The sequence below is a fragment of the Carcharhinus amblyrhynchos genome, chromosome 5, assembly GCF_965287045.1.
Source record: "Carcharhinus amblyrhynchos chromosome 5, sCarAmb.v2.hapA, whole genome shotgun sequence".
NCBI classification, from domain to species: Eukaryota; Metazoa; Chordata; class Chondrichthyes; order Carcharhiniformes; family Carcharhinidae; genus Carcharhinus; species Carcharhinus amblyrhynchos.
Genome location: NC_137328.1, coordinates 34,509,242 through 34,526,632, shown reverse-complemented (window position 1 = coordinate 34,526,632; position 17,391 = coordinate 34,509,242). Strand labels below are relative to the sequence as shown.

At 41.2% G+C, this 17,391-nt stretch overlaps 1 protein-coding gene across 1 annotated transcript in view; it reads left to right on the top strand.

Moving 5' to 3' along the window:
- The window catches only part of kcmf1 (potassium channel modulatory factor 1), a 125,941-nt gene that overhangs the window by 79,247 nt on the left and 29,303 nt on the right, over positions 1 to 17,391 (top strand). The window contains exon 3 of the mRNA XM_080188610.1: positions 8,740 to 8,879. Coding sequence (XP_080044736.1) covers positions 8,740 to 8,879 — 140 coding nt within the window. The remainder of the gene's footprint in view (positions 1 to 8,739; positions 8,880 to 17,391) is intronic.

The following is a 17,391-nucleotide window of genomic DNA, read 5'->3' as shown; positions in this document are numbered from 1 at the left end:
TAGAAGTATATAAAATTATGATGGTATAGATAGAGTGAATGCAAGCAGGCTTTTTCCACTGGAGGTGGGGAGAAAAAAACTAGAGGATATGGGTTAAGGGTGAAGGGGGAAAAGTTTAAAAGGAATATTGGGAGGGTTGGGTTTCTTCACACGGAGAGTGGTGGGAGAATGGAACGAGCTGCCAGATGAAGTGGTAAATGCGGGCTCACTTTTAACATTTAAGAAAAACTTGGACAAGTACGTGGATGAGAGGGGTGTGGAGGGATATGTTCAGGTGTAGGTCAGTAGGACTAGGCAGAAAAATGGTTCGCTGTGGCCAAGAAGGGCCAGGGGGCCTGTTTCTGTGCTGTAATGTTCTATGGAGCATTAAGCTGGGGTGATTTTGTCGCCCACAAGCGGTGCGCTTAGCTGTTCCTTAGTACCACATGGAGTGAATCTAACTGACTAAAGGCTGGCATCTGTAATGATGGGGACTTAAAGAAGGAAGGAAGGATGGGTCTTCTGCCCAATACACTTGCCTGAAGATAGTTGTAAATGCCGCAGCCTTTTCTTTGCTCTCATACTGATCTCTGCTGTTGAGAATTTGGATGTTCATGGAATTGTCTGTACTATTAATTATTTTAGTTGTCCAGCAAATACAGCTGAATGCAGTGAATCTGCAGAGTTTAAATTTTCTCCACTGCTTGTGGGATCGGATAGATATATTTATAGTATGTTGCTTCTGCTTTCTTGTAGCATTTGGCCTAGTGTTATAGCTTCACATCATTTTCTGTATGCCTAATGCTGCTCCAGGCATGCTCTTCCATAAGTTTCATTAAAGGAAAATTGGTTGCTTAGCCTGATGGTAATTGAGAGAGGGATATGCGGGGCCACTAATTTACTGATTGTGCTTGAATACAATTTTGCTTTGCTGGGCCGTAATGCCCATGCACCCAGCTTTCAGCTGTTGGATCTGTTCTGAATCCATTCCAGTTAGAACAGCCAAAGAGCTGCACACTGATGAAGGGTGTACTCTGTGAAGATGGGACTTCATCTCCACATTGATTATGTGGTGGTGACTCTCACCAATATTGGCATGAGCAGATGCATCATTGACAGATAGACTGGTCTGGATGAGGGTAAATAGATTTTCTGTTGTGTAGAATCTCAGTATCTGCCGTGAGCCCAATCAGCGTTCTTCATTACATAATCAGTGGTGGTACTATTGAGCCATTCTTAGTAATGAGCATTGCAGTCCTGTTCCATTTAGTTCCACCACTCTCAACCTTAAATACGTTCTGTGCCCTAGATACCCTCTCTGCTCCTTTCAAATGGCATTCAACATGAAAGAGTACTGGTTTATCACTGAAGGAGACGAATAACTGGTGGTTGACAGGTAGTTCCCTTGCTCAGGTTTGACAGGATGTTATGGGACTTAGAAGTCTGGAATTAATGTTTAGTCCTTCCAAGGCACTTCTGTCCAACTGTATATCATTGTTCCCACTTCTGGTGGGTATGTCCTGCCACTGGAACAGGACATAACCAAGGGATTGGTCATGTCCTATCTCAGTGGCAGGACCTACCCACCAGAGGTGGATGTGATGGAGGCGTTTTGTGATGTTGGGCTGATGGGTACAATTTCTGAGTGTGCCTAAGTTGGGCTGTTGCTTGAGAAGTCTGGGATATATCTCAGCTTTGGCACAAGTCAATAGTGGTCAGCAAGGAGGACTTTGCAGGGTTATTTGCTTTTGTCAAATCTGAGCTCATTGCCTAGAGTCACTTGCAAGGTCATTTCAGGGGTTGGCTAGGAGTTGACTTCATTGCTGTAGCAGGGGTAAAGACAGTTAGTTTATTTTCCTGAAGGACGTCAGTGATCCACTTAGATTTTTATGACAATCCAATAGCTTCATTGTAACCATTATTGATACAACATTAGCATTTTGTTCCCTGTATAAATTTATTTGAATTCAAATTCACAAGCTGCCGTGGTGGAATTGGAATTTAGGTCTCCAGATTATTTCTCCTACCTTTGGATTGCTAATGTTGCAACGGAATTACAGTGTTTCTCTTTCTGAAGGTATCTTCTGGCCTTTGGCAGTGCTTGGATCCAGGGATGTGAACTGATTGAGTCATGTTCTGCAGACAGATATGGCTGGAGACACACAGACGTTGTAGTTGAGGAAGAGCATGAAATATTGGACATGATTAGAGAGCAGGGATGTTAAGACCATAAGACACAGGAGCAGAAATATGCCATCGGCCCAACCAGTCTGCTCCACCATTCATTCATGTCTGCTTTTTTTTCTCGTTTCTGTTCTCCTGCCTTTTCCCCATAACTCTTGATCCTCTTATTAATCAAGAACCTATCTATCTCTGTCTTAAAGACACGCAATGACCTGGCAACTGGTTAAGTATCTTGAAGGTAGCTAAATTGCCAGCCCTGGATGGAATGTATTCCAGGCTGCGAAGAGAAGGAAATACTGGCAGTTTTTACCATTATTTTCCAATTCTCTGTGAGAACAGGTGTGGTACTGGAGAACTGCTGACATGGCAATGATCTAAAGGGAGAAAAGGTCGATAGACTAATTACAAGCCAGTCAGCCAAACCCTGTGGTGGGGAAATTATTAGAAAAGGGTTGGAGTGTGATTTAAAAGGTGATTTAGAAAGACATATTAATCATGATTGAAGGCATGGATACATTCAGAAAAGGTATGTTCACCTATATTGAATTGTTTGAGGAGATAATAGAGGGTTGCTGAAGGTAGTCTGTGTGAATTTTTGCAAGGTAGACCGGTCTGAAAAATAAGAGTCCATGTGTTCAAAGGCTGAGCAAAGAAAATTGGGCCATTTTCTTATGTTAAATGAGCGATATAAATGCCAGTTTTTATCTGGCTATCCTGCCTCCATGGAAAACACTTGTGTATTGAACTTTCAGTAAGATAGTATAAATTATTAGATATTATTATTTTACCCTATTGTAGGAAGAATATTATTAACTGGAAAGAGTGCAGAAAAGATTTACTAGGATGCTGCCGGAACTTAATGGTTTTGAGTTATGAGGAGTGGCTGGATAGACTGGGACTTTTTTCTCTGGAGTGTAGGATACTTGGGGTGATCTTGTAGAGGTCTATCAAATAATGAGGAGCATAGATCAGCTAGATAATTAACATCTTTTCCTTAGATTTAAGGCGAGAGGGGAGAGACACAAAAGGGTCCAGAGGGGCAATTTTTTCACACATGGTGTTGAGTGTCTGGAACAAGCTGCCAGAGGTAGTAGCATAGGTGGGTACAATTTTGTCTTTTAAAAAGCATTTAGACAGTTACATGAGTGAGATAGCTATAGAGGGACATGGGCCAAATGCGGGCAATTAGGACTAGCTTGGCTTTTAATAAAAGGGTGGCATGGACAAGTTGGGACGAAGGGCAATTATTATCACATCAAAAGTTAGTAATGTCATCTAGTTTGTTGAAATCAGTTCCTTTTCTCCACTTCGCCCCTTTTAAGTGTTGACTGCCAGTTTGTTTATATGTGATGAGTAAATTATTTCTATTTTTAAGTATGAGGGGATATACAATGGGTGGCCTACCATTTTTCTCCGCAAAAAATTTTAAAGTCATACTGAGTGGTGGAAATTTTTTCCCCATATTTGGTAGCCAATGGAAACATTGGGCATAGACAAACGCAGTATTGGTCCTTTTAATCTGCTTGGCCAACATGCCATAATGCCAATTCAGTGAAATACTACAATTCTGTGAATTTGTACGCTTCCCATATTAACCTGAGTTATAGGTTCTTGGAGTGAGACTACAGTAGTTCATAGAAATCATAGAAACCCTACAGTGCAGAAAGAGCCCATTTGGCTCATCGAGTCTGCGCTGACCACAATCCCACCCAGGCTATAACCCAATATCCCTACATATTTACTCACTAATCTGTCTAACCTACACATCTCAGGACACTAAGGGGCAATTTTAGCATGGCCAATCAACCTAACCCGCACATTTTTGGACTGTGGGAGGAAACTGGAGCACCTGGAGGAAACCCATGCAGACACGAGGAGAATGTGCAGATTCCACACAGACAGTGACCCAAGCCAGGAATTGAACCCAGGTCTCTGGAGCTGTGAAGCAGCAGTGCTAACCACTGTGCTACCGTGCCGCCCCAATTAGTTATGGCAATTTGTGTGAAATGGTATGCATCGACACTTGTAGTTGGACTGAGAATATTTCCTGAGAGACATTTACAGCAGACATTGAGTGGTGCTCTTTTATCCCATCTCATAGACTGATTCACAACTAGGTAACAGGGATGAAAGAGCAATGCACTAACTTGCACTACCTAATCTCTAAGCTTTGATTGTGAAGTAAATGGTGCCAACCTTCTATACAAGGTACATGTTGAATTAAGAGTGGGTAATTTGAACTGAATAGTGTTTCCTCCACTTTATCTAACATTAGTGTGGTTGTTGAATTAATTTTACTAAATGACTTGTGTAGCACTGAAGCGAATAGATTGAATTTTGATTTTAGAACAATCTGTTTACAACCCATTATGATTACATGATCATGTACACAAAATATAGAAACATCAAAAGAGTGGATGAGTATTACAAATATTTGTTTTACTGTAAAACATCCTTTTGGGTGATGTGTAGAATCATCCCTAAAAATCCTTATCTTTTGTTTATGTGTGCCTACAGTTTTAATTTAAGAATACAATAGTGTAACCCAAGGTGTGTAACATTAGTAACCCTTTGCAATCTGAATTGGATGTAGTCTCCTTTGTGCATGTCCTAGCATCAGCCAGCCCAATTCTTCAATATGAAGTTTAAAAAAAAATTTGTAAGATGAAACCAGATGTTTAATTTTGCAGTCAGCAGCGATTGTAGCGGGGTAATAGTTGTGAACAAACCTTGTTTCACTTGGTTTTAATTTCTCAAAAAATTAGAAAATTAATTCATCATGCAATTTGACCATTCTGTAAGTTATCTGACTTTCTTTGGCATTATCTTAATGTGGCAACTAATTTCAAGTATTCTTCCACTTTATTTTCAACACTAGATGCAAAGTTGCATCTCATTCTCTATCATTTAATATTTAACTGATTGTCCATGTGCGTGTTCATTTCTTTTTGAGTTCTCTGGAAGTGAAGGGACAAGGCTTTTGCTCTTTCCCTATTCATGAATATACAAGTAGATATGCCAACTGAAGCAATTAATGGTTCTCCAAAAAGTGTATTCTTGGCAGATACTTTGTGCTGGGCTCATATACGAAGTATCATCGACATCATAAGATGTGTGAATAGTTTGATACACAATCCCAGACAAAATAAATAGTTAATGATATCCCCATGTCATTGTGGAGAGTAGTTAGGATAATTGACTGATTACCACAACATACTCCCCTCCATCGTAAAGAGATTTTTTAAACCACTGAAAATTCACATGATTCTACAGAATGGCGCTTTTAAATCCAAAACCCTTTCTTCAGAAATCCCACGTGATTGGTGTCAGTTTAATGGGAGATGGAACACTTAAATCATCAGCTCTGTGCGTAATGTGGCAAGCTAATCACCAAGTTACAGCTGGGGTTTAACTACCATAGTCAAAATGTAGCAGCACAGGCAATTAGCTGAGCAGCTCCTGTTGTCCAGCCTGAGTATCATGCTTGTTGGGCAGTGGCTTATAGAAATATTTAGAGCTAAGTGAAAAGTATTTGTCACAGCCCCACCACAAAATAGAGGCTGACTAATCAACAGTGCTGTGCCATGTAACATTCTGGAATCTCCATTGGAGGGTTTGTCTGTTCTGATTCGCACCTTAATCCCACTTTTGTTTTTTTTGCTTTCCAATTCAACATAACTCCAGTATCTGAATCTTCTTGCAAGGGCTTGTAGCCAAGTGTTTTAAGAACATAAGAACATAAGAACATAAGAAATAGGAGCAGGAGTAGGCCATCTAGCCCTTCGAGCCTGCCCCGCCATTCAATAAGATCATGGCTGATCTGTTGTGGCTCAGTTCCACTTTCCCGCCCTCTCCCCATAACCCTTAATCCCCTCTCTTATCAAGAACCCATCAACCCGCTTCTTAAAAATATTTAGCGAGGCAGCCTCCACCACTTCAACGGGCAGAGAATTCCAGAGATTCACCACCCTTTGAGTGAAGAAGTTCCTCCTCAACTCCGTTCTAAACCGCCTCCCCTTTATCTTGAGGCTGTGCCCCCTAGTCCTGCTGTCTTTTTTGAGCGGGAAGAGTCTCTCCACCTCTATCCTATCCATCCCATTCATCATCTTATACGTCTCAATGAGATCTCCCCTCATTCTTCTAAACTCTAACGAGTACAAGCCTAGTTTATTCAGCCTCTCCTCATAGCTCAATCCCCTCAACTCCGGTATCAGCCTAGTAAACCTCCTCTGCACTCCCTCCAGGGCTAAAATATCCTTGCGCAGGTGCGGCGCCCAAAACTGCACACAGTACTCCAGCTGCGGCCTCACCAATGCCCTATACAGCTGCAGCAAGACCTCCCTACTTTTATATTCAATCCCCCTCGCTATGAAGGCCAGCATCCCATTCGCCTTCCTGACCACCTGCTGCACCTGCAAGCTGGGTTTTTGCGACTCATGCACATGGACCCCGAGGTCCCTCTGCACCGTCGCCTGCTGCAGTTTTTCGCCACGTAAGTAATAGTCCTTCCTACCATTCTTCCTACCAAAGTGGACCACCTCACACTTGCCAACATTAAATTCCATTTGCCATTTCCTGGCCCATTCGCCCAGCCTATCTAGATCCTTCTGCAGACTCTCCACACCCTCCGCACAATTTGCCTTTCCCCCAATCTTGGTAACAAAAACATAATAGGGAGAAAGGAGTGTATTGTACAGGTAGAATTTTTATAAAATTCCTCATGCAAAGTGAGTTAGACATTACACATGGGGCCTACTATAATGTGAATATTTGTGGTACTTTTTAGATAGCTGTTAGATTTAATAGAGGCAGCCCTCAACACAAGACATTTCACAATGCTACTTCTGATACATCTACATCTAACTGAAATGGCATCTCATTTAGTGAAGATATTTCTGAGCGTGCAAACATTGTTGATGGATAAACTGGGCTAAAATAACCCACTAAGTGTTTATCTCAGGTCTAAGGTAGTGGCCATTTGCGTTGTTCTTTGAATGTTTCCTATAATCCAACTGTTTATATTTGATATTCATGCATACCTCCTTTATGAGAAGTTTCTCTTGGTCTCTCTGCCTTTAATCTCTAATCTTAGACCTGCTCAATCATTTGAAACATCCGGTTCTACCTAATTCTTTCTTAATTATGATTAAGTCAGTCAAATTACTCTTTCACCTTGGGTCTAAGAAAAATATTTCCTATTTATCAATCCTTTCTTTGTAACTAGTATTTCCCCAAACTATTTTCCCACGATAGAGGCGGACACGCTTGGATCGTTTAAAGACTTATCTGGATAGCCACATGAACAGACTGGGAATGGAGGGATACAAACAAATAGTCTAGTTGGAAGCATGAGTGGTGCAGGCTTGGAGAGCTGAAGGGCCTGTTTTGTGCTTTTTTGTTCTTTGTTCAAACAAGACTGTATCTTAGTAAATCTACACTATTCTCTCTCACTCGTTTCCTGGACTAACACCGTGGACAACTCGGGTTTGCAAAAGCAGAAATCTATTACAACATTAACAAAATTGAAAAATGCTGGAAAATTTCAGCAGGTCTGACAGCATCAGTGGAGAGAGAGTCAACATTTCATGGCCTGTTTCTGTTTTTGTTTCAGATTCCAGCATCTGCAGTATTTTGCATTTATATCAGCAAAATTGAATAGTTTGAAAAATTGTAGCTTTTACAATGGACTGGAGTTTGCAGTCGGTGGTGAAGGAACAGCACTTGCCACTGATCTCCAATAAAACAACCCACAAAGACCCAGTAATCTCTGTGGTGTGCATTTCCCATTTACCAACATCAGTTTGTGCATGGTGCCAGCCAGTTTAAGGAGATCTCCAGGTGTCCAGCAGTAGCAATGTCAGCAAACATGTTTTAGACAGTCAATCATTGAAGTATTCTTGGAGGTAACAAACCAGGAAGCATCCATTCATCTACTTTTAAAATTTACAGATAACTGAATGAGTGATTTGCGTGTACACATGGGATTAAGATTGAAGCTAACATATCATACTTTTTTAAGATTATTATATTTTAACTATATACATGTATTTTAAAAGTAAATGGAATATTAAGGGAAATTTTTGATTTAACAAATATATTACTGTTTCAGGGCCTATGAGGCTGTGAACTTAGAATGGCATTTAAAAATCAGTTTCTTTGCATTCAACAAGGTGTAACTTTTCAATGGTTGTCAGTAAGCCCTAAGAACTGAAGTGTGAAAGATCTTATTGGTTCAATGATTTCCAGTTGATCGCATACTGACAGGACCTAGGTAGCATATTTTTGGAGAAGCTTAGAATCAATGAGAGCAACTTCTGAATTTCCACTTTTAACTGCACTTGTGGACTTAAGAAATTGCTGTCAGTTTCCAAAGAGTAATGACAAATGCTGACGGTTTTGCAATCATTACTGCTGCAAAATTCAGGGTATTGTTCAGTAATCTCTCTTCACTTTTCAGCCTGGCAATTTGTGATGCATGTGTGCAGCACTGCTCTAGCTTGCTACTTTTGCTACTTATTCCACTGATAGAGTATTTAGGCTATTGCACGTATTGATGTGTACATTACTGTTTTGCAGATTTGTATTACGGTGGGGAAGCGTTATCAGTTGAGCAGCCACAGTCTTTTACTTGTCCTTACTGTGGGAAAATGGGGTTCACTGAAACAACTCTCCAAGAACACGTTACTTCAGAGCATGCAGAAATATCAACAGAAGTGGTAAGAGTGATCCTGGGACTTTCAAAAATTTGTTGTTATTGTGATGTGGGTGACACTGACAAGGCAGTATTTATTGCTCAACACTTGTTGCTTTTAGGGCATTGAGTTGGCTACAAAGTGTAGACCTGGAGTTTCACATGGGCTAGACTGGGAATGGATGATAGGCCCTTCCTAAAGATCAGTAATACATCGATTGGCTAAAGATGACAAAATGGTGGTGTTCTTTTGTTATTCATGAAATGACTTTAATTTTGTTTACCATATCCTGGTGAACTTTAAACTCATGATCTTTCAGTTGCTAATCTAGTCAGATAATGAGGAGGCTATTTGTGACTGCACAAAGAATAGCAGTTGCAGACTTTTTAAAACTCGTTTAGAGGAATCTAACAAGAGAAGGGGAAGTACTGGATTTCATTTTAGGGAATGAAACTGGGTAGGTGTAATGGATGTCAGTGGGAGACTATTTTGCTGGTGTTGATCGTATTCAGGTGGGCCTAACATAGTAATGAAAAAGGATAAAGCTACACCAAGGGTAAAAATTTTAAATTAGGGAAAGGTTAGTACTTAAACTGAGATGAGATTTGAACAGAGTGGACAAGAAACAGCTGCTTGAATGTAATTCTGTGTCAGGGCAGTGGGAGGCATTCAGAGAGAAGAACGAGAGAATTCATAACAAATAAATTCCCACAAAGAAGAAGATTGAAATGCCAAGGAACAAATAGAATGTGATTTTCCTGGCCCGCTGCACTGTTCAAGCAGTGCAGCGGGCCAGGAAATGTCAGTGTGAATCCCGTTACAGCCCTCTTAATCAGTGTCCAGCTGAATGTAACTTTCCCAGACCATTCTTTATGGTGTATTCAGCCTGGCATCACATGAGGCTAACTACCATATTGAAATCCTGACTTGAATGTCATTAGCAAGCCCAGGGCGGTATCGTCCCGGCTCACTAATGTTTCCCACCCCTTCGGGGATCATTCCCATCAGTAGGGATTAAATCTGGTCCCAGCCGTGATAGCCTTGCTTTCTCCCCCCACCCCCTTGGATGCTGGCACCCTGGTACCCTGGCACTGCCCTCCAGGCACCATGCAGTGTCAAGGGGATAGGCCGATCAATGGAGGGGGACAGGGTTGGGGAAGCAGCGTATGCGCAGTGGAGTGGCCTGCTTAGTGCACTGATGCTGATCTCGTAGGCATGAATTTCCTGGCAGAAATTGCTGGAAATTCAACTGGTTAAGTACGCCCAAAGAATGGGTGGGAAAATCTGCCATTTTCATACTCATTGGGCACTTAGGGTTTTTTGTGGGGGGGGTAGAGTCTCGCCCCCATAATGTTGGATAAGACGAAGAAGGGAATTAATTCGTAGAAAGCCGGGAGGTATAGAAACAGGGGCAAAATAGAAAAGGAAACTAGGAAGACAATGAGAGGTGCTGAAAAAATATTGGCAAGGCAATGAAAACCCAAAAAACAAAGTGATAATATGGAAAGAATCTGACCTACTAGCGATGGAAAAAGTAACCTGCATCTGAAGGCTGAAGACCTGAGCATGGTTCTTAATGGATGCCTTGGGTTTGTCTTCATAAAAGTGGAGACCAATGTTAAGGAGGCAGAGTGTGAAATAGCTGGGGGCAATGACCTAGTGGTATTATCACTAGAGTATTAATCCAGAAACTCAGTTAATGTTCTGGGGACCTGGGTTTGAATCCTGCCTCTGGATTCCACCTGGAATTTGAATTCAATAAAATAAAATCTGGAATTAAGAATCTACCGATGACCATGAAATCATTGTTGATTGCCAGATAAACCCATTTGGTTCACTAATGTCCTCTAGGGAAGGAAATCTGTCATCCTCGCCTGGTCTGGCTTAAATGTGACTTCAGTGCCACATCAATGTGGTTGACTCTCAACTGCCCTCTGAAATGGCCACTCAGTTCAAGGGTTTCTAGGGACACGCAATAAATGCTGGCCAGCGTCTCCCTCATTCCGCAAATGAATAAAAAGAAATTCTCTCAGATAAAGAGAGAGAGGAAATATTATGGAGTTCAGCATTTTCTGTAAAATAAATAAATGACAGGCCTGGATAAAATGTAACACAACTGCAGGGAGGAGATAGTGCAGGCTCTGGCAATCATTTGAAGCATTAGTTTGGAAATAATTAACCCTGTGATCCTCTTCTGAAACTTTTCCAAGTGTCAATGCCACCACCATGTGTGGCGATCAAAACTTGACACAGTTGTTGTAACTGAGGCCAAATCAAGGTATTTACAATGATGAAATAGTGTTCTTTGTCAGTAATCAGTTGTCCTGTAGGTACATCTCAGCACTTTGTTTCACCTAGCTATTGCCTCACAGCATTGATCATGAAACTTTAGAGATCAGACTTCAAAGTCACTGTTTTGGTCTCCTCACTTGAAAGAAACAGTTCAGAGAAGGTTCACTTGACACACTCCTGGCATGAGGTTTATCTTATGACGAAGGGTTAGACAGATTGTGCCTATACCTATTAGGTATTTAGAAGAATGAAAGATAATCTTTTTGAAGCATATAAAATCCTGAGGGGATTAGACAGGGTAGCTACCAGGAGGCTGTTTTCACATGTGGAAGGGTCAAGAACCAGGGGACACAGATGAGAATTTTTTTCTGATGATCATTACTATGTGGAATGCTCTTCCACAGAAAGCAATGGAGGCTGGGTCACTGAATTTATTCAAGACTGAGTTAGAAATATTTTTGATAAACAGCGGAGTCGAGGGTTTTGGAGGATAAAGTAGCTAAATTCCTTCAACCTGAGCAGATATGAACATATTGAATGGTGAGACAGGATCAAAGGGTTGAACAGCCTACTTGCGCTCTTAAGTCCTGTGTTCCAATGGTTCTTTTCCCTGCCCAGCATTTGACAAGTTACTTAAGTGTGTTTTGTCCTATGATTTGCTTACTGATTTCAGGTTCCCATCTGAAATAGTTTTGCCTCCAGTATGGGATATGCACAAGGATTCTACAATGTATAATTACACTGTCTGGTGGGTCATGCAGTTGTTTAGTATAAGGACTGATACTACTCTGTATTCAGGATAATAGCACCTGTTGCAAATTTTTAAAACCATTATCTTGTGGTTGGTTTAAGAAAAAAAGATTTGCTGATTTTTCTATAACTTCCAGTGCATTTGCTAATATTCATTTGGTGTGATTTGACTAATGCAGGCTTTAACATCTTGCACAATTGTAGAATGATCCCTGATTTCAAATATTTACAGCAAAACTAGCTGTCTGCTGTCCTAGCCATTAGATGTAGAGACCATATCAAGTTTAGGTCATTGTAATGGACTACAGAAAGATGGAAGGCAGTTGTAAAATCAGAATGGCAGGGTTAATTTTTAGGATGCTTAACCACCTTAAATATCGAGCTTGTGTTCCATTCCTTTGGAAAACTTGATGCAATAAAGTTAAAAATGCCTGAAAGTTAAGGGTTCAATTGACATTCAAGCTGTAGTATTGCTGTCTCCCCAAATGAAGCTTTTTTCTGTCACTGTTTTAAAATCAACACTGCTGCAAAAAAAAGTTTTCATTGTGTACATCTAGACAAGTTATACAATCGATACAACTTTTCATTTGTAGCCATCCAACTAAGTAGATACAGGGACTTCATTACCCCTCAACTGTGCTGATCTAATTGTAAAACCCCAAATTTGCAGGCCAGTTTCAGTTTTGTCCTTGTGAGCTGACCTCAGCTGAATTTCCAAATTTTAAAACTATCAAGACTTTAAAGGTAAAGCTTTTGGAATTTGTAAATAAAGAAGTCCATTATCTAATTTTGCAGAAATGAACAGCATGTCTTTTAATAGCTTTCATACATATTTTAAAATACATCAAAATATAAGTGTTCAATTTGATTTAGAACTAGTTTGTAATTAGCTTTCATGCTTTAATCAGTAAAGTTTTTAAAAACTCACCCAAAAATTCATTAATAATTCAGAGCATATTGTATGTTGATAGATAATCCTATTTTCTTCAACTCACTTTTCCAAAACATCAAAATATGTAATGGCCTGAAACAAGATTGGCTCCAATTCTTGGTTTTACCTCCAGAAATGACATGCATGAAATAAATACCTTCTCCACATGATAGTGAGATTATGTAGGGCACAAGTTAATCAGTATTTGTTAGATGAGTGTGAAGAACCTAAATTATAACAAAAGGGTAAGGTGTAGGAATACAATTTTACAATGCTAGATATTAGGGTTCTGAATTTTCAGGAAGATTGGACAGAAGGAAATGCAAGATAATGAGATCTTTCGAAAACTCGCAATCTCTAACCTGATGCAGCCTCTTAAAATGTTGGCACCTCATTTAATTTGACCACTAGCAGGAAAACCAGAAAATAAGGGGCTGCCAAATTCCCACTGTGGAGATGCCGGCATTGGACTGGGGTAAGCATTCTACTAGCCAGACACTCAGTTAAATGGGGGCTCACTGGGGATTTGTGCACTGATATTTAAATTGCTTGGAAGACATGTTTTTGCATAAATTTTGAAGCACTGTTGCTGAAAATACCAGGGCCTGTTTACCAGCTAATGTAGGCATTTTGTGCACAAAATGTGACCAGCAAGTGGCTTTGTCTTGCTTTCTGAAAAGGCATTTGTAAACAAGCTTTTAAGAAAATCCTATAACTTGGTTTAATTTTCCTAATGTAAGCTATGAGGTGGACAGATACAGAGAAGTTAAGTGAGTGGGCAGGAAGGTGGCAGAAAGAGTGTAATGCATAGCACTTTGAGTTATTCAATTTAGTAGTAAGAATGGAATTTATATTCTATTTTGTGATCGAGTTCTACTAGTATTTTTAACGGTATTATCAGCCTGAGTTACTGCCTTCAGTGTCCTTTGCATTGATTACCACATCCTGGATCCCTCTGCTCTTTCATAGCACAAAACTATTAGATTAGTATGGTTAAACCTTTCTGTTCACATTTGGGAACTTTTTTAAAAATTAAATTATAACCATAGTGGCATTAAGAGAGCGTCTGGTCTAGGCAATTCTTTGACAGTAAATTATTGTACGTTGAACAACCCTCAGAAATCTGACTCTTGTAGCATGCCGGTTGACTCTTATTTAATTCTACCTCAGGGTGTTTTTAGTTTAATTAAACACAGTACAAAGTATTAATTCTACCAGCTCTTTTGAAATACTGGAACTGGGAGTTCACTAGAAGAAATACTTTGGGAAAGCTATAATTAGATCACAACACAACCAGCTTAACTTCGGCTTTCACACTGCATGACACATTGCATAAAATAATGAAGGCTGAAATTGTTGCACGTGCATCACTGCGTTGAGGGAGTAGATGATCAGTTCGTGACAACATTAATTAACGCATGCTTATTGATTAAAAGTATGCTGAAGAAAGGACAGAGTGATCGCAAGAGTGTTACAAATGAGTCTGTTTGGCCCATTTAGTTGATTCCTCCAGCATCCAGTTTTGTCCTGAAAGGTTATTCTGTACTTTCATCACTTTTTTTCAGTTCCTGACATGACATCAAAATTAAATTTATCTTCTGCTATGTCCCCTTATTCTGCTCTTGCTAATCGATTTTAAGTATTGTTTCAGAATCACCTTTTTTTTGACGTTCGGACGTTATCCAAAGTGAAAGGTGGTGAAAAAAATTTTTTTTTAAATCTCTTTATCACCAACGTAGTAATTCATGCCAGTTTCCATCACCAACACCCTTCATTGTGCATCAAAGGAAAAGGTTGTTCCCATGGCTTACAGACAAGTAGTCTTCACCTCGGGACATGCAACTCTAGTCCGGATAAAGTTACAGGCTTACCTCCGCTGGCTGCTTCCCATTGAGCGAATCTCTGCTTGCTCAGTAAGGAGTTCAAACCCCACAAACCCCATGGGTAGATCTATTGATGATTCCTGATGGCTTTTGTGGTCATCATAGGCACAACAAGCAGAATTTTCCCATTCCATCCACAGAGGGTTTGGTGACAGGAAGGAATGGTGAACCTAGCAGGGGTGCAAAAATCACAAATCTGCTGCATAAAATCACATTTATATACAAATTTGCATTTCATGAATGCTCATTATAACAATTCACAATGCCCAACGTTATCCATCAGGCCTTCCAATCTGTGTCATTCCAGTGTAACATTACATTTGTCTAAAATCAACAGGTAAAGAATGACATGCACAAGGTAATCTTCTATTTGCAAGGGTCTTTGAGATAAGTGGAACAAATCTTACCTGCCATAGTGCTGTGCTGCTCCTGATGCGCTGTACACCACTCTGCGGGGGAAAGGTACAATGTTGCTGGTGCCACCACATGCTCTTCCTCATGGAGCAGAACATAAGACTTATGAAGATGCAATTCAGATGCGTGGACCGCATATGTGCCTCTTTGCAATATGCACTGGAGAGGGTTTGCTATGCCGTTCACAATCTGGCTATGCACAGAGGTGAAGCCTTGTCTGAGGGTAAACTGAAGGAGGGGGCCCTCCTCAGAAGATGATGAGGAGCTGCAAAAAGCCCAGGAAGATGTTTATGTTGTCCGTCAACATGCTGATACCGTGGAGGAAAGGAAACTTGGGAGATGTGCTCATGACCCTAATAGCTGAAAGGTTCCAAGAGAAGTAAAACTAAGTCCAATCATTGTGACTCATTTCCACAACACCACCCTCACCCCTGTCTTTTTGTGACTTCTGAGGGAATAGTCAAACCATTGCTGAAATTCACACTGCATTCTTATTTGGGCCTTAATAACTTACAATTCATTCAGATCATGGCTGGAATTTCCCCCCCAAAAAACTGAGTGCCAATGGGTAGGAACATGGAAGAACTTCCAGCCCATTTTTTGGGCGCACTTAGTTGAGCAAATCTCCAGCACTCTGTTAAGTGGGGGAACAGGACCTCATCCTGCTGGATAGGTTGGTAGCATAATGCTGAGTAGATCACTGTGCATGCGTTGATCTGTCGGTGGGGAGATTGGTGCATATGCATTGCCCCACCTCCCCCCAAGCCAACCAGCCCCAATTGACCCCTCACTCCAAATCCCACCAATCCCATTGCAGAGTGCACAGTGAGTCCCCCACCATCACCATCAGTCCCTACCCCGTCTGTAGGTCCTGCCCCCTTGGCAATGTCCAGTGCCTGGTGGACAGTGCTAGGGTGCCGGGTGGGGAGGTATGGGTTGTGGAAACAGGGGGACCTCAATGGCTTCTGTCCCCGTTGGTGGGGAGCAGTTTTAAACTCCACTGGTGGGAACCTCTCCCAGCTGGGGAGAGACACTAACAGGCCCAGAAACTACGGTCTTGAGCCCACTAATCATATGGAAATAGTGATTTCCATGTGGTAATTAGCCCCGCGCTAGAAATCGGCACGGGACTGATTCTGTGGAAAAAGGAGGCTGGGAGCCTTGTGATCAGCTGGACACCAGTCATGAGTCCCACTGGTGCCTCTCGGCCAATGCTACTCAAGCAGCAGGCTGGGAGAATCCCAGCCCAGATCTTAGATGTGGTCATTGGTGTTCTGGTAATGCAATCACTCTGTCTTAAGTTGACAGTGGTATTAAGCTAACAGCGATATTAAGTTGAGGCTAGACATTTCCTACGCCAGTTGAGGCTAGACGTTTCCTACGCCATGTAAGAATGCACACATTGTTGTGAAAGAAGTGTTGACTTCTTATCTGAAAGTACATGTATTGGTTTGGAAACATTATCAGTTAGGAAATTCAAATTTGCAGAAAGTCACATTGCTGATGCGCTCTCCTTGACTATTTCTATCCCTTGAGGACTAAAGGTTGAGAACTCACTCACTCATATTAATAAAGAATTACACACCTCTTCCCGAAATCGCACAAGGATCTGGTAACAGATTGCAATGTGGTTGACGTTACATGCATGTAATCTTAAAAGGGGACACTGGAGTGTGAGGAAGGCTGAATTTTGGAATAAGAGGATTGCAAAAGATCCAACCTAAACTGCTTTCATCTGACCTTTACGTTCACATAGCTATGGAATGGTTTTTAAAAAGTGCAATTTATTTAAAGCAATGGGACACCTGTGAATCTGAGGTGACGTCAAAGCTTTTAAACATTTCCTAACCCTACCACTGCAGCTTGGTGGAGTCCCAACACCCGCAGCAGGAGCGAAGCCAATCTGCAGAATCCCTATAGTGCAAAAGGAGGCCATTCAGCCTATCAACCACCGATCACAATCCCACCAGGCCCTATCTCCACAACCCCATCTATTTACCCTAGTTAGTCCCCCTGACACTATAAGGGGCAATTTAGCATGGCCAGTCGCTGACTGCTACATCCTGATGCCTATGTTGACCATGGTAAATGTCCCCTCATGGCCCAAGCACTAAGTGTCTCCTGCTCATGAAGAAGCACCTTTGGGGGCTTGCATTGCTGGAGTTGGTGTGGGCAAAGGGGACTCTCATTAGTTGCACACCCTTGGAATGTCCTGAACACAGGCACCCAGAATGTGAGCAGCAAGACAGATTGGATGATGGTGTTG